The 19,735-nt window shown below is 37.8% G+C and overlaps 1 protein-coding gene and 1 non-coding gene across 3 annotated transcripts in view; both read right to left on the bottom strand.

Annotated features, from left to right (window-relative positions):
• Positions 1-6,068: 6,068 nt before the first annotated feature.
• The window catches only part of L2HGDH (L-2-hydroxyglutarate dehydrogenase), a 53,436-nt gene continuing 39,769 nt past the window's right edge, over positions 6,069-19,735 (bottom strand). The window contains exons 8-11 of one of the 2 annotated variants that reach the window (XM_070378104.1): positions 18,844-19,001; positions 17,604-17,735; positions 8,226-8,438; positions 6,069-6,991 (exon numbers count right to left, since the gene is read on the bottom strand). In XM_070378104.1, coding sequence (XP_070234205.1) covers positions 8,243-8,438; positions 17,604-17,735; positions 18,844-19,001 — 486 coding nt within the window. In that variant the 3' untranslated portion in view covers positions 6,069-6,991; positions 8,226-8,242. Of the gene's footprint in view, positions 8,439-17,603; positions 17,736-18,843; positions 19,002-19,735 lie in introns of both variants that reach the window. The other variant, XM_005894278.2, reaches the window with a different exon arrangement.
• On the bottom strand, positions 6,222-6,382 carry LOC138989639 (U1 spliceosomal RNA). Its single transcript, XR_011465894.1, has one exon. It is a non-coding gene; the product is annotated as a U1 spliceosomal RNA (small nuclear RNA).

The following is a 19,735-nucleotide window of genomic DNA, read 5'->3' as shown; positions in this document are numbered from 1 at the left end:
TTACTACTATGACATAAAATGTAGCTTGGTAAGTTCTAGTTTTGAAAATGTATACCAAAGGAAAACATAAGTAAAGCTAAAAGGCAAACGACAAACTGAAAAAAATATTTACAACTTATTTCCTACAGTTAATCTCCCTAATATCTAAAGGAGTTCCTATAAATTTATAAGACTAAAATGTAATAATAAAAAAACATTAAGGATATGAAAAGGAATATAAAATGTCTCAAACTTATTAAAGATGGGCAACTTTCTCATATTACAAAAAATGCAAATTTAAATTATGTTATCATTTTTTACCTATTCAGTACACTTCAGTTCAGTCGCTCAGTCGTGTCCGACTCTTTGCGACCCCATGAATCACAGCACGCCAGGCCTCCCTCTCCATCACCAGCTCCCGGAGTTCACTCAAACTCACGTCCATCAAGTCAGTGATGCTATCCAGCCATCTCATCCTCTGTCGTCCTCTTCTCCTCCTGCCCCCAATCCCTCCCAGCATCAGAGTCTTTTCCAATGAGTCAACTCTTCGCTTGAGGTGGTCAAAGTACTGGAGTTTCAGCTTTAGCATCGGTCCTTCCAATGAACACCCAGGACTGATTTCCTTTAGAATGGACTGGTTGGATCTTCTTGCAGTCCAAGGGACTCTCAAGAGTCTTCTCAAACACCACAGTTGAAAAGCATCAATTCTTTGACGCTCAGCTTTCTTCACAGTCCAACTCTCACATCCATACATGACCACAGGAAAAACCATAGCCTTGACTAGATGGACCTTTGTTGGCAAAGTAATGTCTCTGCTTTTGAATATGCTATCTAGGTTGGTCATAACTTTCCTTCCAAGGAGTAAGCGTCTCTTAATTTCATGGCTGCAATCACCATCTGCAGTGATTTTGGAGCCCCAAATAATAAAGTCTGACACTGTTTCCACTGTTTCCCCATCTATTGGAATAGCACAAATCAGAAAGTTTGATTATATACTGTGTTGGTGAGAATATGGGGAAATGTGTATTCTGATACATTGTTGGTGAGACTGGTAACTGGTCAGTCTCCATCAGAGGCAATGTGACAATATCTTAACTGCAAAGCACAAACCCTTCAGTTCAGTTCAATCACTCAGTTGTGTCTGATTCTTTGTGACCCCATGGACTTCAGCACGCGAGGCTTCCATGTCCATCACCAACTCCCGGAGCCCTCTCAAACTCATGCCCATTGAGTCAGTGATGCCATCCAACCATCTCATCCTCTGTCGTCCCCTTCTCCTCCCACCTTCAATCTTTCCCAGAATCAGGGTCTTTTCAAATGAGTCAGTTCTTCGCATCAGGTGGCCAAAGTGTTGGAGTTTTAGTTTCAGCATCAGTCCTTCCAATGAATATTCAGGATTGATCTCCTTTAGGACTGACTGGCTTGATTTCATTGCTGTCCCAGGGACTCTCAAGAGTCTCCTCCAACACCACAGTTCAAAAGCATCAATTCTTTGGCACTCAGCTTTCTTGATAGTCCAACTCTCACATCTATACATGACTACTAGAAAAACCATAGCTTTGACTAGACAGACATTTGTTGACAAAGTAATATCTCTGCTTTTTAATATGCTGTCTAGGTTGGTCATAACTTTTCTTCCAAGGAGCAAGTGTCTTTTAATTTTATGGCTGTGGTCACCATCTGCAGTGATTTTGGAGCCTCAAAAAATAAAGTCACTCACTGTTTCCATTGTTTCCCCATCTATTTGCCATGAAGTGATGGGACCAGGTGCCATGATCTTCGTTTTCTGAATGTTGAGCTTTAAGCCAACTTTTTCACTCTCCTCTTTCACTTTCATCAAGATACTCTTTAGTAGTTCTTCGCTTTTTGCCATAAGGGTGGTGTCATCTGCATATCTGAGGTTAGTGACATTTCTCCCGGCAGTCTTGACTCCAGCTTGTGCTTCATCCAGCCTAGCATTTCACATGATGTACTCTGCATAGAAGTTAAATAAACAGGGTGACAATATACAGCCTTGATGTACTCCTTTCCCGATTTGGAACCAGTCTGTTGTTCCATGTCCAGTTCTAACTGTTGCTTCCTGACCTGCATACAGATTTCTCAGGAGACAGGTAAGGTGGTCTAGTATTCTCATCTCTTTCAGAATTTTCCACAGTTTGTTGTGATCCACACAGTCAAAGGCTTTGGCATAGTCAATAAAGCAAAAGTAGATTTTTTTCTGGAACTCTTTTTTTTTTTCCAATAATCCAACGGATGTTGACAATTTGATCTCTGGTTCCTCTGCCTTTTCTAAATCCAGCTTGAATATCTGGAAGTTCACAGTTCATGTACTGTTGAAGCCTGGCTTGGAGAATTTTGAGCATTATTTTGCTAGCATGTGGGATGAGTGCAATAGTTTGAACATTCTTTGGCATTGCCTTTCTTTGGGACTGGAATGAAAACTGACCTTTTCCAGTCCTATGGCCACTACTGAGTTTCCTAGATTTCCTGGCATATTGAGTGCAGCACTTTCACAGCATCATCTTTTAGGATTTGAAATAGCTCAACTGGAATTCCATCACCTTCACTAGCTTTGTTCGTAGTGATGCTTCCTAAGGCCCACTTGACTTGGCATTCTAAGATGTCTGGCTCTAGGTGAGTGATCACACCACTGTGGTTATCTGGGTCATGAAGATCTTTTTTGTATAGTTCTTCTGTGTATTCTTGCCACCTCTTCTTAATATCTTCTGCTTCTGTTAGGTCCGTACCATTTCTGTCCTTTATTATGCCCATCTTTGCATGAAATGTTCCTTTGGTATCTCTAATTTTCTTGAAGAGATCTCTAGTCCTTCCCATTCTATTGATTCCCTCTATTTCTTTGCATTGATTGCTGAAGGCTTTTTTTTTTAATCTCTCCTTGCTATTTTTTGGAAATCTGCATTCAAATGGGTATATCTTTCCTTTTCTCCTTTGCCTTTAGCTTCTCTTCTTCTCTCAGCTATTTGTAAGGCTTCCTCAAAGAAACATTTTGCCTTTTTGCATTTCTTTTTCTTGGAGATGGTCTTGATCACTGCCTCCTGTACAATGTCATGAACCTCCATCCACAGTTCTTCAGGCACTCTATCAGATCTAATCCCTTGAATCTATTTGTCACTCCCACTGTATAATCATAAGGGATTTGAATTAGGTCATACCTGAATGATCTAGTGGTTTTCCCTAGTTTCTTCAATTTAAGTCTGAATTTGGCAATAAGGAGTTCATGGTCTGAGCCACAGTCAGCTGCCGGTCTTGTTTTTGCTGACTGCATAGAGCTTCTCCATCTTTGGCTGCAAAAAATATAATCAATCTGATTTTGGTATTGACTATCTGGTGATGTCCATGTGTAGAGTCTTCTCTTGTGTTGTTGGAAGAGGGTGTTTGCTATGACCAGTGCGTTCTCTTGACAACACACTGTTCTGTTCTGTTAGCCTTTGACCTGCTTCGTTTTGTACTCCAAGGCCAAATTTGCCTGTTACTTCGGGTATCTCTTGACTTCCTACTTTTGCATTCCAGTTGCCTGTAATGAAGAGGACATCTCTTTTGGGTGTTAGTTCTAGAAGGTCTTGTAGGTCTTCATAGAACCGTTCAACTTCAGCCTTTTCAGCATTACTGGTCAGGGCATAGACTGGGATTGCTGTGATACTGAATGGTTTGCCTTGGAAACAAACAGAGATCATTCTGTCGTTTTTGAGATTGCAAACCCTTGGACCTAATAAATTCTAGGATTATGTCCTATAGGTATGTGAAAGTCATATGTGAAATGACTTTGCACAAGATTATTTATTCCAGTACTGTTTGTTACAGCAAAACAAGGAAAAACACAGTAGAAATAAACAATTCAAATAATTATCAGTAGGAATGAGAGGCTGGTTCAACAAATAATAAATCAGAGAATGGAACCTATAAAGTCATTTAAAAATACTTGGCCACTGTGTTCAAGCCACTTGAACATTCTCCAAGAAACGCTGTAAAGTGAAAAGAGCAGGGTGTATATAATACAGTATACAGAATACACTACCACTTGTATTTTAAAAATGGAGACAATGTTTTATTATATATATTTCTGAAAGGCTGCACAAGATTTTGACAATTTTCATTGCCTCAGGGGTGAGAACTGGGTCGCTAGAGAGGGAGACTTTCCACTGTGTACCTTTTTATGACTTGAATTTTCAACTACATGAATGTTGTACTCATTCAAAACATTAATTAAAAGCTGCTTTCTTTAAATGAAAAATTCCAACCTCACTAGAAATACCTTCTTCAAGTGTTAAAAAAATATAAGTTTTAAATACACTAATACCATGAGAGGGAGAACCTGTGGATATGTAACAAAAACTTTATCATAAACGTGAGTTAAAATTAATATACTATCATAATAACTTGATAGTAATTTTATTTGGTTTTAGAATTTACTTTATGTAAAAATTTTTAATAGTTAATTTACAATATCATGTAAGTTTCAGCTGTGCAACATAGCAATTCAGTTATACACACACGTGTGTGTGTGTGTATATATATTCTTTTCAGATCCTTTCCCCTTATAGTTTATTACATAATATTGAGTATAGCTGCTTATGCTATACAGTAGGTCTTTGTAGGTTATCTATCTGATACATAGTACTATGTATATGTTAATCGCAGTCTTCTAATTTATCACTAGCCTCACTCCTCCTTTCCCCTTTAGTAACCATAAGTTTGTTTTCTGTGTCTGTCTGTTTCCACTTTGGAAATAAGTTCTTTGTGTCTTTTCCCCCCTTTTGTATTCCACATAAAAGTGATATGGTATTTGCCTTTCTGTCTGACTTGGTTCACTTAGTGTGATAATCTCTAGGTCCATCCGTGTTGCTACAAATGGTATTAGTTCATTCTTTCTTTATAGCTGAGTAATATTCCATCGTGTATATATACCACGTCTTCTTTATCCATCCTTCTGTTGACAGGCATTTAGGTTGCTTCCATGTCTTGGCTATTGTAAATAGCGTTGCAATGAACACTGGGATGCATGTAATTTTTCAAGTTATGTTGTTTTTGTTTTTTTTATATATGGCCAGGAGTAGGATTTCTGGGCCATATGGTAGCTCTATTTTTAATTTTTTAAGGAACCATACTGTTCTCCATAGTGGCTGCACCAATTTACATCCTCCCCAACAGTGTAGGAGAGCTCCTATTTCTCTATACCATTTCCAAAATTTATTATTTGCAGACTTTTTGATGATGGCCATTCTAGCAGCTGTGAGGTGACACCTCATTGTAATTTTATTTGTCTTTCTAGAATGTAGAATGGTTTTAAGGTGATAACTTGAATGACCCAGTCATTTGACAACTCAAATTTTAACATCTTAAATTTTAAAAGGCAGTAAAAATTTTACCACTAATATTCTCCCACTGAAAAACATTTTCAAGAAGGGCTTACTCAACATTTCTCCCATTTACTCTCTTCTACTTCTTCAATTTATTTAAAGCTACAAGAGCTGCCAGTCAGTAGCAAACCAAAACTATGCCACAAGAAATAATAAATGTAGTTGTCACTCACTTTCATGGTCCATTGCTGTAGCTAACTCTGGTCTTCTTACAGTCCACCTGCTGGAAAGAAGTTGGAGCAGGCACTCAAGACAGATCATTTGCCCTATAACCATTATGACAGTCTCATGACCAGAACCTCAATCCCCTGTAAGAGACAGCATACCAAAAATGTCTTCCCAAGAGGAATGATAATTTTGTATAAAATTCCAAGATGATTTATTTATTGCCCCCCTCCCCATGGAGAAAGCACTATAATGTTCCCTGGGACTCTGTGTATGAAGATGATACTGGTGTCAGCTAGATATTGCCACCACTACCAAATGGAAAGCCATTTTTGTACACAACTGAAGCAACTTAGCACAGCACAGCATGGTAGGAAAGTGCTCCACTTTTTACCCAAAATACAAACTACTCTACCTCATTTTTATATTATACACAAGTACAAGCTTTTTTTTTAATTGACTGCTATCTAAATCCTACAATAGTTCTGTTTCAAACATAAAGTTTATATGAATCAGAAATTTTTTTAAAAAAATCTTTATTTCTCCATGTCCTGTATCACATTCACCACCATTCAGTACCCATGTTAAATGGATGATGCACTAAAGGTTATCTTCAGTATTAGATAAACACAAACCACTGGACCCCTAGAAAATGTTATTGAGGGATCTCTATCATTAAAACAGAAAAAAAAAAAAAAACAGGGGAAAAAGTGAACACAGTCCCCCACTACCACAAATTATGCAGCCAAGTTTCCCACATTTGGGGAAACTGCAAGGATCAGCATATCCAGTGTAAAACAGATGAGCTGCACACTGGAAAAACCACCTTCGTGTAGGTATCTCCCCTGCCAGGCAAATATTGAATCAAGAGTTTTTATGAAACTAAAAATTATGTTCACAAAACCAAGGCTCATAAAATATTTTTAATATTAATATACATTTCTTCTGTCTTAGAAATACAAAAAACTTAAATATTATAGCATTATTCCACAATAAGACTCTATTGACAAATACAAAATGTTTTACAACTAGAATAATCTACACATTCAAAACACTTTCAATAATTTTTTCACAATTTTTTGGAGGCATAGTAAAAATCCAAATGGAATGAGCATTGCTTTAAATAGGATAGTTATTTTTATAATTTCAGTCTTTCACAGCTTAGTGTATATACAATCTTACTGTCAATAAAATAGAGAACTGAATATTTTCCATCTCCAAATAGTCTTGTAATGAAACAGAAAATACCCTGTGTGTTACATTTCTTGGAGGAACCAGTTTTTATAAAGAATCATTAGGGCTTGTTTCCTCTGTGAATACTTTCCAACTGCTTTCAGTATGTATGCTCATTCCAAGTGTCAAATAACTACCTAATCAATTTACCTGGATGTGCTATTCTGGAACATGAGCTGACGATGTGTAGCCTTTCAAATTAATTAATGAGGTAGCTCAATCGATGTAATCATTGGCTTGAAGTGAAAAGGAAGAAAATAAATAAGTTTTCCTATTTACCAAAATGCTCATTTTTCTAACTCATCCATCACACAGTTTTAGAGATGAGTGGAAAGAAAAAATTAAGACTAGAAGATTAATCCGGAGAGAGTATATGTGAGGGAATGGATGAAAATGTCTCACCTAATTGGTGGTTCTGTAATAAAACATTCCTCATATTCTACTACATTTCCATTTATATTTCTGTTTTCTAACATTCTGAACTATAAGAATCATTTCAATAGATACCACACACATATAATATATAGTACACAGTAGACAATATGGCACTGGGCAACAATTTAAAATACTCTTGAAATACACATGATTGTAAGGCACTTTTGCGGTTTACAAAAGTGAATGCCTCAAAATTAGGTATTTCCTCAAAATGAAGAAATATCCTCATAAAGGTTTATAGGATTCCAGAAAAGTCAAGTAGGCATGAATCATTAGTGATCTGGGTCAACATTTGAGAACCTTGGTGTAACTGAAGACTAGAGATATAAGAGGTAAATACCATTTTAAATTACAAAGTTCTGTATGTCAGTGTCAAGATTCTAAGTTCTTCTGTTTTTTTGACCACAGAAGACTGAAGAATAAACAAAACACCCATAGAGGACTGTTGTTAAGATTTACGGATGACCCAAGATTAACTGGGTCAATTGTAAGAAACTGAGAAGAATAAATACTTTGAATTTCTTTTGCAAAGTTATTTTTTACAAACACAGATTAGATAGAATCTTACTCAAATTACTTCAAAATGTGAAATTTCATGTATTTTTAATCAATAATTTAAAATTCCCAATTACTGTAGCTCTAAATAATGTGAGCTTTTTTTTTTTATGACTCTTTGAAATTAAAAGGAAGTTTTCAATCTACAATATATTTTCTTGTCAAGGCAAGACAAAAGAAACTTAGATATTATAAAACTAAAAAGTTAAGGGAATAATCACTTTTCATGCTACAGTTCCCAGAAATTCCAAAAAAGCCAAATCTCATGAGGACAGATCATTAGCAAAGTCAGAAGGAAAGATACAACTGTACCTTTTTAAAGAGCACAGACTTTAAAAATATATTATTTCTATGTTACCTAATTTTAAAAATTCAGTGGTTATTTAAATGGTATACCTAAAAATGACATTTTAAACCAGTTTTCTTAAAGAATGCGGTTAGTAAATTCTTGTTGCTGAACATGGAGATCACAATGCATACCTAGTTCCTTTCATTATTTACAATTTAAATCTTTGTTGCACTTCATCTGCAATCATTCCAGAAATCGCAAGGGAAGAAGTGGCAGCAGGGGAAGGTGCATTCCTCACATGAAGAATGCGATTTCCAATATCCCCAACGCCTCCATCAAACACAAAATCTTCTATGAGATTCCCATCCCTATCCAGGGCTTGGGCTCTTACTCCAGCGGGGCCTCTGCAAAAGCAAGAGTGGCAGTCATCTGACTAGGAGAGATAGGACACTTCACATATGTGTCAGTGGTTTCAAAGTATTCTTAAAGCAATAAAGTCTTTCCTCTTTTAAGTGTACAATTATGTGAAAACCAAACTGGTTTGTAATTAGCCAAAGGCTGTCAGTTGTAGCCTGTCAAACATTCATCCTTAGCCTAAAATACAGAAATGGGTTCTTTACAAAAGTAGCAGATAAACCCATACTTCGAGTAGATGTATTTTTATTTGAATTTACAAAATGAATTTATTATAAAATCAGTCATTAGAATATAAGGCTCTTCTGATTGATACAAAGCAAAGAAAGCAAGAATTATATGTGTCAGCTACATTCCTACAGCTGCTACAGACTTCCATGTATTTTTGTATTTTGTTTTGGTTGAATACTATTAAAATTTATGCAGAAAAATATTTGCAAATGGCAGCAAATTCTTGTTTTGTAGTTTGTTTTTATTTTTAACAGTTTAGCCTTTAATATCAGGATAACCTTCAATCAAAGAGAAATGACCTGGAGAAGGAAATGGCAACCCACTCCAGCATTCTTGCCTGTAAAATCCCATAGACAGAGGAGCCTAGCAGGCTACAGTCCATGGAGTCGAAAGAGTCGGACAAGATTTGGCAATTAAACCTTGCGTTGCCTTACCTTGCCTAGTACAGTAAGATCCCTTAATACTAAAAGTTCTGCGTTATAACACTTGCATTTACAAATTAGATTTTTTTTTCTTTTTAGTTTTAAAAAAAGTTACAGATAAAACCTGAATAAAATATTTTTGGAGTCCAAAAGTACCTCCACTGAAACCATGTAAGAAAACCCAGTTGAAAACAGGTGCCTTTTATATACCATCAAGACTCAAGAAATCAGGCAACAATATTAAACAATTTTGAATGATGCTGGGCCAATGCAGATAAGCACATGAGGAAGATACAAAGAACAATATGAGAGTACTACCCTCTAAGACCTCAGACTAACTAAGGAAAGATCATGATAATAATAGCTTTTTTTGTTTTTTTTACCAAGTGTTTGTTTAATCCATGCTAGGAATTCTCTCATTTAATCCTCACAGCTCTAAGAAGCTGATATAGTTTATATTTAACAGCAAAGAAAATAGAGAGATTAAGTAACTTGCCTGAAGTTACACAGCTAAAAAGTTCATTTGTAAAGAGATAAGTAAGAATTACAACAATGAAGGTGAAAAATTCTATAATAAAAGTAAGTAATTTGTAATACTGAAGCCCTCAAGGAATCTGGACAGGAGATTTCTGAGCTGTAAAGATTTCCAGGTAAGAATCAGATACATCACTATAACCCAAAAAGACAGAATGGGATGGAAGCTGAATTTTCTTAGGGTAAGGATTATTGGCCAGGGTATGGTCCATTTAAGGTACATTCTGTGTTTATAAATTCTCTCAACTCATCAAAACAGCATCTCTCCTCTCGCTTTTCTTGGATAATACTCCTGTTGCTGTTGTGAGCATCTCTATGAGTTTTCCTGTCCCTCTCCTTTTATCTCACAGAAGGCCAAATGAGGGGGCACACAGTGGCATGACCAGCTACTGATGTTGAGTGTTCAAAAAACTTTCCTCTCCAAGAAAGTTTAGTTAGTATATTCTCCTTACTCCTTCTAAGCAAAGAGAAGTTAATGCAAATTAACTAGTTAAAATGTGTCTATACTTATTTATTCCTCTTACAAACACCAACTATTTTATCAACATCCCCTACATTCCTGCCCAAGTATTCAAAACCTATAATCCAAACTGTAAAAAACAATATACAAGATTAGGTTTTTCTAAGGAACTAAATTTAGGTTGAACTAAAGTAGCTATTTCATATGAAATGTTTAAATTATCAAATTCTTCATGTGTTCATGTTTCCTATTTAGCACTTAATGAAACTCCAGGGTTTTTCTTTGCATGATTCCATATAGGCATTCCCCCTTATCTTGAGGTGAACACTATAACTTGAAGTTTTAGGTAAAATAAACCATAAACACCTTCAGGGCCAGAACTGAATCTTGCACCACACTCCTATTTCTGCCCTGGTGTCTAGATTTGTGTACATAAGAGTATTCAACAGAGGCTTCCCAGGGGGTGCAAAGACTCTATCTGCCAATTCAGGAGACACAGGTTCAATCCCCAGGTTGGGAAGATACCCTGGGGGAGGAAATGGCAATCCACTCCAGTATGCTTGCCTGGAAAATCCCATGAACAGAGGAGCCTGGTGGGCCATAGTCCATGGGGTCACAAAGAGTTGGACATGACTGAGCATACATGCGACTACTCTCTAGAAAATTTTAATTGTTTAATTTTTCATTCTATTTTAATAGCTAAAGGAACAAATGATTCAGCAAATATTTGCAAATTTAGCCATATTTAACTGTTTAATGTTATTTCTATCAACATATTTTGCCCTATTTGTAACTAAATTTAATAGGAATGCAAGCCTTAGACCCTTTAATATGTGAAGAAACAACAGGTGAATATGTAACTAATGGCATTCATTCTTCTGAGAAGTGTTGTATTTATTGCTTTATTATTCTGTGTCAGGCATAATCCTGTGGGCTAGAAAACAGCTATGACAGGCTACCACTGACATCTTTGTTGCTTAGTTGCTAAGTTGTGTCAGACTGTTTTGCAACCCCATGGATGATAGCCCGCCAGGCTCTTCTGTCCATGGGATCTCCCAGGCAAGAATTCTGGAGTGGGTGACCATTTCCTTCTCCAGGAGATCTTCCTGACCCAGGGATTGAACCCATGTCTCCTGCATTAAGAGGCTGATTCTCTACCACTGAGCCACCAGGGAAGCCCACTAACATTTTTGGCCAGTTTAGTATTTTATAAAACTTACCATGGGATCTACTGTTAACCTAAAAATAGAAGTTCACATGAGCATATTTAAATTGGGAGTGGTGATACAGGGCAAGTCAACCATTCCATCTTAATTTCCAAACTTGATGGAAGGGTATAGGCTATTTTTATTATTAATATTCAACCAAACTGGACTGCAACAAAAGGACATGTAAATGTTTTGTGAGGACTTGAATAACATGAGTACTCTGTAACGAGAGTGAAGGAGTTCTATGAATCCATTAAATAAAGTGTTTCATGTTTTTTTTGTTTCTAGTTGTTGGTTATCCATTTTGAATATAGCAGTGTGTACATGACCTTCCCAAACTCCCTAACCATCCCTCCCCCACTCTCCAGCAACCATAAGTTCATTTTCTAATTTGCACATGATGCATTTTTAGCTTGCAACACTGTTCTCCCAATTTTTTAGATTTACCTTCCAATTAACTGATTTTCTCTTACAGGCAGTCTAACCAGCTGTCTAACTTAATCATTTGAGTTTTAAAATTTAAGAACTACATTTTTCATTCCTAGAAATTCTGATTACGTGGTTTCTAAATTTGCCTAGGGTATTTTTTATATTATTATTCTTTTTCTAGTTTACTTCATTTGCTTTTTAAATTCACTGGCATATACTTACTTTATGGTTTCTAATATTACTATTACCCTAAAGGGTTAGGGGTCTAATTCTAGTATTTATTCTATCTGCTTACTCTCACTACGGTGCTTTGTAACTTTTGCTAGTGAGTTCCTATTCAGCAGGATTTTATCTGGAGGAATAGTGTGGGGGTTGGGTTGAAGTTATGTCCTTATACAGAAGGTTTTATATTTGTTTTTATTGGTAAAAATAAATATACTTTTATTTGCTTTTATCAGTACAAATAAATATACTGATATATATATAATATAAATAAAATGAACAGCATAATGAACTCCCATTTTATCAGAAGCTCCACATATTACCATTCTGGGAACACCCTTTTTTTTTTAATGGAAAATGTTAAACATGTACAAAAGTAAAATGAAGAGTATAATGAACTCCCATGTATGTATTACCCAGTTTTGATAACCAACACACAGCCAATTTTGTTTCATCTGTACCCCACTCTTTGTCTACCCTTCTCCACTGGATTATTTTAAAGCAAACCCTAGATTGCATATCATCCTGCTTCAATGTATATTTCTCTTAAAAGGATTCCTAATAGTAAGACAAAACTACTAATTGCTTCTTCATGAAAGTAAAAGAGGAGAGTGAAAAGTTGGCTTAAAACTCAACATTCAGAAAACTAAGATCATGGCATCTGGTCCCATCACTTCATGGTAAATAGATGGGGAAACAATGGAAACAGTGACAGACTTTATATTCTTGGGCTCCAAAATCACTGCAGATGGTGACCATAGCCATGAAATTAAAAGATGCTTGCTCCTTGGAAGAAAAGCTATGACCAACCTAAATAGCATATTAAAAAGCAGAGACATTACTTTGCCAACAAAGGTCTGTCTAGTCAAAGCTATGGTTTTTCCAGTGGTCATGTATGGATGTGAGAGTTGGATTGTGAAGAAAGCTGAGCACCGAAGAACTGATGCTTTTGAATTGTGGTGTTGGATAAGACTCTTGAGAGTCCCTTGGACAGCAAGGAGATCCAACCAGTCCATCCTAAAGGAGATCAGTCCTGAGTATTCATTGGAAGGACTGATGCTGAAGCTGAAACTCCAATACTTTGGCCACCTGATGCAAAGAACCAACTCCTTTGAAAAGACCCTGATGCTGGGCAAGATTGAAGGCAGGAAGAGAAGGGGACGACAGAGGATGAGATGGTTGGATGGCATCACCGACTCAATGGACATGAGTTTGAGTAGGCTCCAGGAGTTGGTGACAGACAGGGAGGCCTGGTGTGCTGTAGCCCATGGGGTCGCAAAGAGTAGGACACGACGGAGCGACTGAACTGAACTGAACTGAACATATATGGATGTGAGAGTTGGACTATAAAGACAGCTGAGCACCAAAGAATTGATGCTTTTGAACTGTGGTGTTGGAGAAGACTCTTGAGAGTCCCACGGACTGCAAGGAGATCCAACCAGTCAGTCCTGAATATTCATTGGAAGGACTGATGCTGAAGCCGAAACTCCAATACTTCGGCCACCTGATAGGAAGAACTGACTCATTTGAAAAGACCCTGATGCTGGGAAAGATTGAAAGCGGGAGGAGAAGGGGATGACAGAGGATGAGATGAATGGATGGCATCACTGACAAGATGGACATGAGTTTGAGAAAGCTCTGGCAGTTGGTAATGGACAGGGAAGCATGGCATGCTGCAGTCCATGGGGTCACAAAGAGTCGGACATGTCTGAGTGACTGAACTGAACTGAACTAACTGCTTGCTATCAACAATATTCAGTTTGTGGTCAAATAACCCTGATTTTCATTCACTCTAGTCTGTTTAAAGTGAGAGAGTGAGAGGGAAAAGTATTAATTTGAAGCAGGATACAAACTAGACTGGATCTACACTTAGCTTACATTTCCTAGATCAAAATGGTGGTACAAATTGAAACTCCAAGTGTTTGTGAGTGCAGGCCCAGGATTCTAGATTTTTACAGATTTTTTTTCTAGACTTCCTTCTCACTGAGAGTATAGCCCTTCCAGAGTCCCTGGCTTTACAAAGCGGTCTCAGTTCCAACTTTTCACCTTTTATGGACCCAAGGCTTTCTTTACACCACTTGAAAGGCAATTAAAATACAAGTCCCTAATGTATCTTGATTTGGGTGGTGGATACGAGTTTATATAATTCCAAAGTTCATTGAGCACTTAAGATCTGCATATTTTATTGTAAGTAAATCACATATCAATTAGAAATGAAACTCAAGTTATATGACATCAAAATCAGAAAATGCTCCCTATCCTTCCAGGTCAGCATCAGCATTCCTTTTAGTTCTTAGGTTTTCAATTTCCTTTGTTTTCATCTCTGGGATGCCCTTATTTCCTTGTACTCTCAGCAATAAGTATTTCAAAGGGTTTTTTATTATATTTTCTCCAGACTCTCTTAGGTGTTTTGTAATTTGAATTTTGTAATGATATGGCTGGATGGCATCACTGACTCGATGGACATGGGTCTGGGTGAACTCCGGGAGTTGGTGATGGACAGGGAGGCCTGGCGTGCTGCGATTCGTGGGGTCACAAAGAGTCGGAAACCACTGAGCGACTGAACTGAACTGAACTGAATGTGAAGGCTACCACATTCTCTAGACTAGTGCTCAATCGGGAGATTTTGCCCCCTAGAGGACACCTGGCAACGTCTGGAGACATTTCGGTTGTCATACCAGGGAAGTACAGCTGGCATCTAGTAGGTAGAGGCCCGGGATGCTGCTAAACATCCTACAATGAATTGGACAGTCCCCCCACAGTAAAGAGTTATTTGGCCCAAAAGTCAATGGTACCAAGAATGAGAAACCATTTTTTGCAAAAGAGTCTGATCACTTTTATTACAGAATTTCTGGGTTTTACCCTTGCATTTCACAATGATATTGTATAATCTTTAGCTATCACTTATGATGAAAACATCTTGCCTGAAAATTTATTTGCCTGAAAAATACCTACCAAGAAGGTATTTTCAAAATGAAGCATGGAAAAAAGAGGGGATCTTGGCAAATATGTTTTCATGTTCTATGTCCTTACAACGCTGCTGCTGCTACTGCTAAGTCGCTTCAGTCGTGTCAGACTCTGTGTGACCCCACAGATGGCAGCCCACCAGGCTCCCACGCCCCTGGGATTCTCCAGGCAAGAACACTGGAGTAGGTCGCCATTTCCTTCTCCAATGCATGAAAATGAAAGTGAAAGTGAAGTCGCTCAGTTGTGTCTGACTCTTCGAGACCCCATGGACTGCAGCCTACCAGGCTCCTCCATCCATGGGATTTTCCAGGCAAGAGTACTGGAGTGGGGTGCCATTGCCTTCTACCTTACAACGCTAACACATACAAACTAGTTAGGTTACCATGTCAAAATTAATCACAGAACAAATTAAAGGGCTTTACAGCTTAAATTAGGAATCTTAGAGATCACCATTTAATAATGAGAAGTTTGTATACCTAATGCATATATTTGGCAGGCTATCACTTTATATTCCAGTCTAATGTTCACCAGCAAGTTACTGCCCATGATGCTCTGGCTAGGCAATGAGAGGTCAAGCTGTATCCCCTTTGGAGGCTAGTGCAACTAAAGGACACCATCTTGAGCTAAAAATCCCACTAGAAGTGCTGCTTTGGTTCTTTTTTACTATCCGGAACTGCCTAATATGCTTCCACTCCAATATTAATGATAGAACATTTATGGTGTCACACGGGTTTCAAGACATGCAGGACTTGGGCTTCAAAACGTGGGAAAGCCTAATTATATCATTTATTATGATGATGATTATTATTTAAGATTCTAAGCATGTTAACAGGTGTGGAGAATAACGTAATGAGCACCAATTTTTTAATCAAACAGCTTAAGAAATAAAGCATTATAGATATGATAGGAGCGCCCTGTCAAACTCTCTGGATCCCATTCTCTTGTTTCCCTAGAGTTAACTTTTCTCTTCAATTAGGTATTTATCACTCCCAGGTTTGTTTTTATTTTTACATGTGAAATCCATATACAATATGGTATAAACATATAAATGGGATCAAACATATCTTCTACGATTTTCTTTTCACTAATTTCTTGCATTTCATAGCTACAGGAATCAAATGGAATTGCTGACTATGTTCAGCCTCTCTTTCTCCAGAGAGAAACTCTCATGGGACTGAGTTGAACTCGTCCCCACATGCACCAGCCTACACTGCTGTGTGCTTTCTACTGCATGCTAACGAGACTTGTAACTGAAATCCACACCCTTCCTCCCAGAGACAAGAGTATTCACCAAAACTCACAAGCTCCAAGTTCAGTTCTACTATATGAAATCCACTGGTCTAAAGAGTTTTCCTCAGACTTCTACAAAAGTGTGGTAATCAAATCTAGGTAGTGAATTCATTCCAACTATTTATGTATAGAATTCACGACACCCATCTGTTGTATTTTCCAAGGAATATTAACAGGAGTAAAAGACACTTGATTTGACCCATCTATTTTCAGATACAAAACATAACAAGACTGCTAAAAAAGACCACTGAAAACATAAAAGCCTTCATTTATAGGTGAGTGAAACAACATAAAGCCTAGATATTGTTATCCCTTTCATTTCAGAAGGTGAGTGGAGGGGTGAGAAAGATAAGAGTAAAAACATTAGCTTGGTTTAATAGTTCTAAGCATTCAAAGAGGCTGGTCTAGGAATGACACATAAGTCAGATTTAGACCAGGACGCTACCCTGAGGGAGACAGCTGACGTGATCATTGCTCTCCTCCTAGATACAGAGCCGAGCTGCTGACATTTTACACCAGGCGAGTCCCACAGCTGTTACTGAGGAGACAGACATGGTGCTCTAGAGATTCATGGAGGGATCGGTTCAGGGAAGAGGGAGCCTCAAAGACCATGGTTGATTACGCCTAACAAATGGCCAGTTCAGGAAAAAAGGTGAGCACCCTAAAAATACCACCACAAAGGAAACAGGCTTATGTGGTATTTAGGACAAAGTATAGATTAAGTCCAGAAAACCTTTTCTCTTTAAGAGAATAAAAAAATTTTAAATAGTCCTTCCTTTGCCCCACACCCCTGAAGCAAGGACTTAAACTGATTGCTACCATACTATTTCCCACTCCTGTTCTGCAAATAATCCTTGAGTGCAACAGGACCCAAGAAACAGCAAAATAAGTAGATAGGAAGCAAGGTAAGACAGCAGGTATGAGTTATGTTTCTAAAAGGTTTTAAGAATCAATTAAAGTGTAATGTTTTAATATGCTTATTACCTAATTAGGTAACATGCTGATCAATGATCTTGCACAGAACTGAAGTCAGAAGGCTTTGGAATCACAAGTGGCCAGGGAGATTAAAAAACTTTCAGGTGAGATGTTATATTATGAGTGATAGCTAGACACAAGGGTGAAGATGGCATCGTAATATAACTGCAATGGAGAGTTCAGCTTAGTGCTGGTCTCTCTAGACAATCATAAACGGACCTAGTTCTAGCACTAAGGGGACTGATGCGGCAACACCCAAACTGCAAGGGGAATGAGCAACTTGTTAAGAAAGAGAGATCACGCAAAAATTCAGGGCACACACTAACTGCATGGGTGCTTAGAATCACGAAGTCAGACCCACCTCCCAAGTTCACAGAGGTCATGAATGCATTTACAATCCTTATAGCTTTTCCTTACCTAAGTACATCACTGATAGTAATTTCAGGGATAAACTTTTGAAGGTGCTTCACTGTTGCACTGAGAAAACATGCTTTGTACATTTCATTAACTCCATAGGAGAAATTCTGGAATACCAGTTTAATCAAGCCACTGAAAGCAAAGAAAATAAAATCTTTATGAGAAAGAATTCCTTATTACTGTAAAACATCTCTACAACTATTAGATTCAGGTGGGGGGAAGTGGTGGGGAGGAGGGTAGAACCACAGAAATCTAGGCGAAGTCCAAAACACCACATATTAAAAAGAAAATCAACTTTTGGCCTACGTTAAAAGGAAACTTCATCGAAGGAATACCTTCCAAATTCCAGAAGTAAACACCTTTCAAATTCAAATTCCCAGGGGGTGCTGGTTTCAAAACTAGGGTTCTATAAAGCCTGCCAAAACCAGGGCTTTCTAATGCAATGTTACTTGCTCTTAAAACACACCTAAAAGGCATTTACAGATTTTTTAATTTGGGTATTAAAAGTGTGGGACATTTACCCTACTTCTATTGAGTCAGCCAGAGGTCAGATACGCTAGTAGTGATTCTCAAGTGAGAATCTGGGGAGCCTGTGCTCATATGTATTTTTACAAGCACACAGCTGGGAAGCCCCACCCTAAACTGGTTTCAGAATCTGTGCAGGGTGAAATGCAAGTAGAGCTCTGAAAGCTTTCTAGTGATTTTGATGATGTGAAACCCTCTAGAGAGCAGCACCGCTAAAAGGATAAAATACTTCAGTGAGTTATTTCTTACCATAGTAAATGATCTGCACTTCATATCAATGTAGCAGTATTGCTAATTTTCCAGAAAAGGAAACAACCTTGCTTATCAGCAGTTTCTCCAGAGGTTTTCAAAATCATGGTGACTAGCCTGAAATGATCTTATCAAAGTAAACCATCTACTGATTTTGAGAGAAACTTTCTTTTTTTCAAACTCAACTAAAGGTTAGCAAAACAAGGTTTGGATTCTCAGATGGGGGATCACTCTTGGCTCTTTTTTCACCAAGACATCACCCTGGCTCATCAGAGTTTTCTTGAAGTAGTTAAAATGTTATGCTTATTTCACAAACCTCTTAATTCAGATTAATTTTTTTTAAAAAACCAATATACCAATCACAAATATGAAGATTTATCCAAATAAACCTAATATCAAGAAAGAAAAAATTTCCCATATTAAAAGTATAAGCACGTAAAATCACTTTTTAAGGAAATGCAGTTACCTCTTGATGATTATATCCATAATATCTCTGGCACTGAAGTCAAAGGGTCTGTAGCCCTCTCGTTTAAAGGCAAGAATTGCATTGGGCCCTAGCCAAATACTGCCATCCATCCTTGGTGTGAAGTGAACTCCTAGGAAAGGAAATCGGCTATCGGGGACCTACAGATTTAACAGAGCAAACAGAGCCCCATTTCATACTGCATTTTATTATACACACAAACATTGAACTGGTAATAGAAAACACCTTCTTCTCACGCATTTACTTGTGATCTGTGCTCAGATAATACTTTTCTACGTACATGCTTCTGCCTAGAAATGCCACAAAGGAAACCTGATGCCATGACAATGAGGCACACTGTCCCATCTATTCCTCTTTCTGGGTAAAGAAAAAAACTGTCCTACTTTAGGTTACTCCCCACTCCTACCGTCCCCAACTAGGAATCTACACAGCTGACAAGTAAAATCAGAGCTGCCAGGAAAAAACCCACCTTCATAACACAGGCTTTTGTCAAGTGGGAATGTAACAGGTTGGAAAAGATGATGGAAGTCTTGGCAAGGTCAAAAACACTGAATAGCTGAATACTCGTAGTTCAACCCAGTAGGTCCAGACAGAAGAATGAGCTTTTCATTTAAATGCCTATGTCTTCTACACCATGAAACTACAGAGTGGCCACATCCCCTTTCTTGCACTTATAGATAAGTGAACTAAGAAAGAAGGTTGGCATCTGGGCTTGTTAAAAGGAAAAGTTCTCTTAGGAATACTCTTTCCAGACAGAGGTGGGAGAATCAGGTTCTTTCCTCACTGTTCTTCCTGTGGTACACTCAAGCTTTCCAGGACTTGTGAGCAAGTACTGTCAATTTAGGGCTTCCCTTGTGGCTCAGCTGGTAAAGAA

The sequence above is a fragment of the Bos mutus genome, chromosome 10 (genome assembly GCF_027580195.1).
Source record: "Bos mutus isolate GX-2022 chromosome 10, NWIPB_WYAK_1.1, whole genome shotgun sequence".
NCBI lineage: Eukaryota > Metazoa > Chordata > Mammalia > Artiodactyla > Bovidae > Bos > Bos mutus.
The sequence above is the reverse complement of the archived record's forward strand: the minus strand, read 5'-3'. Positions and strand labels throughout refer to the sequence as shown.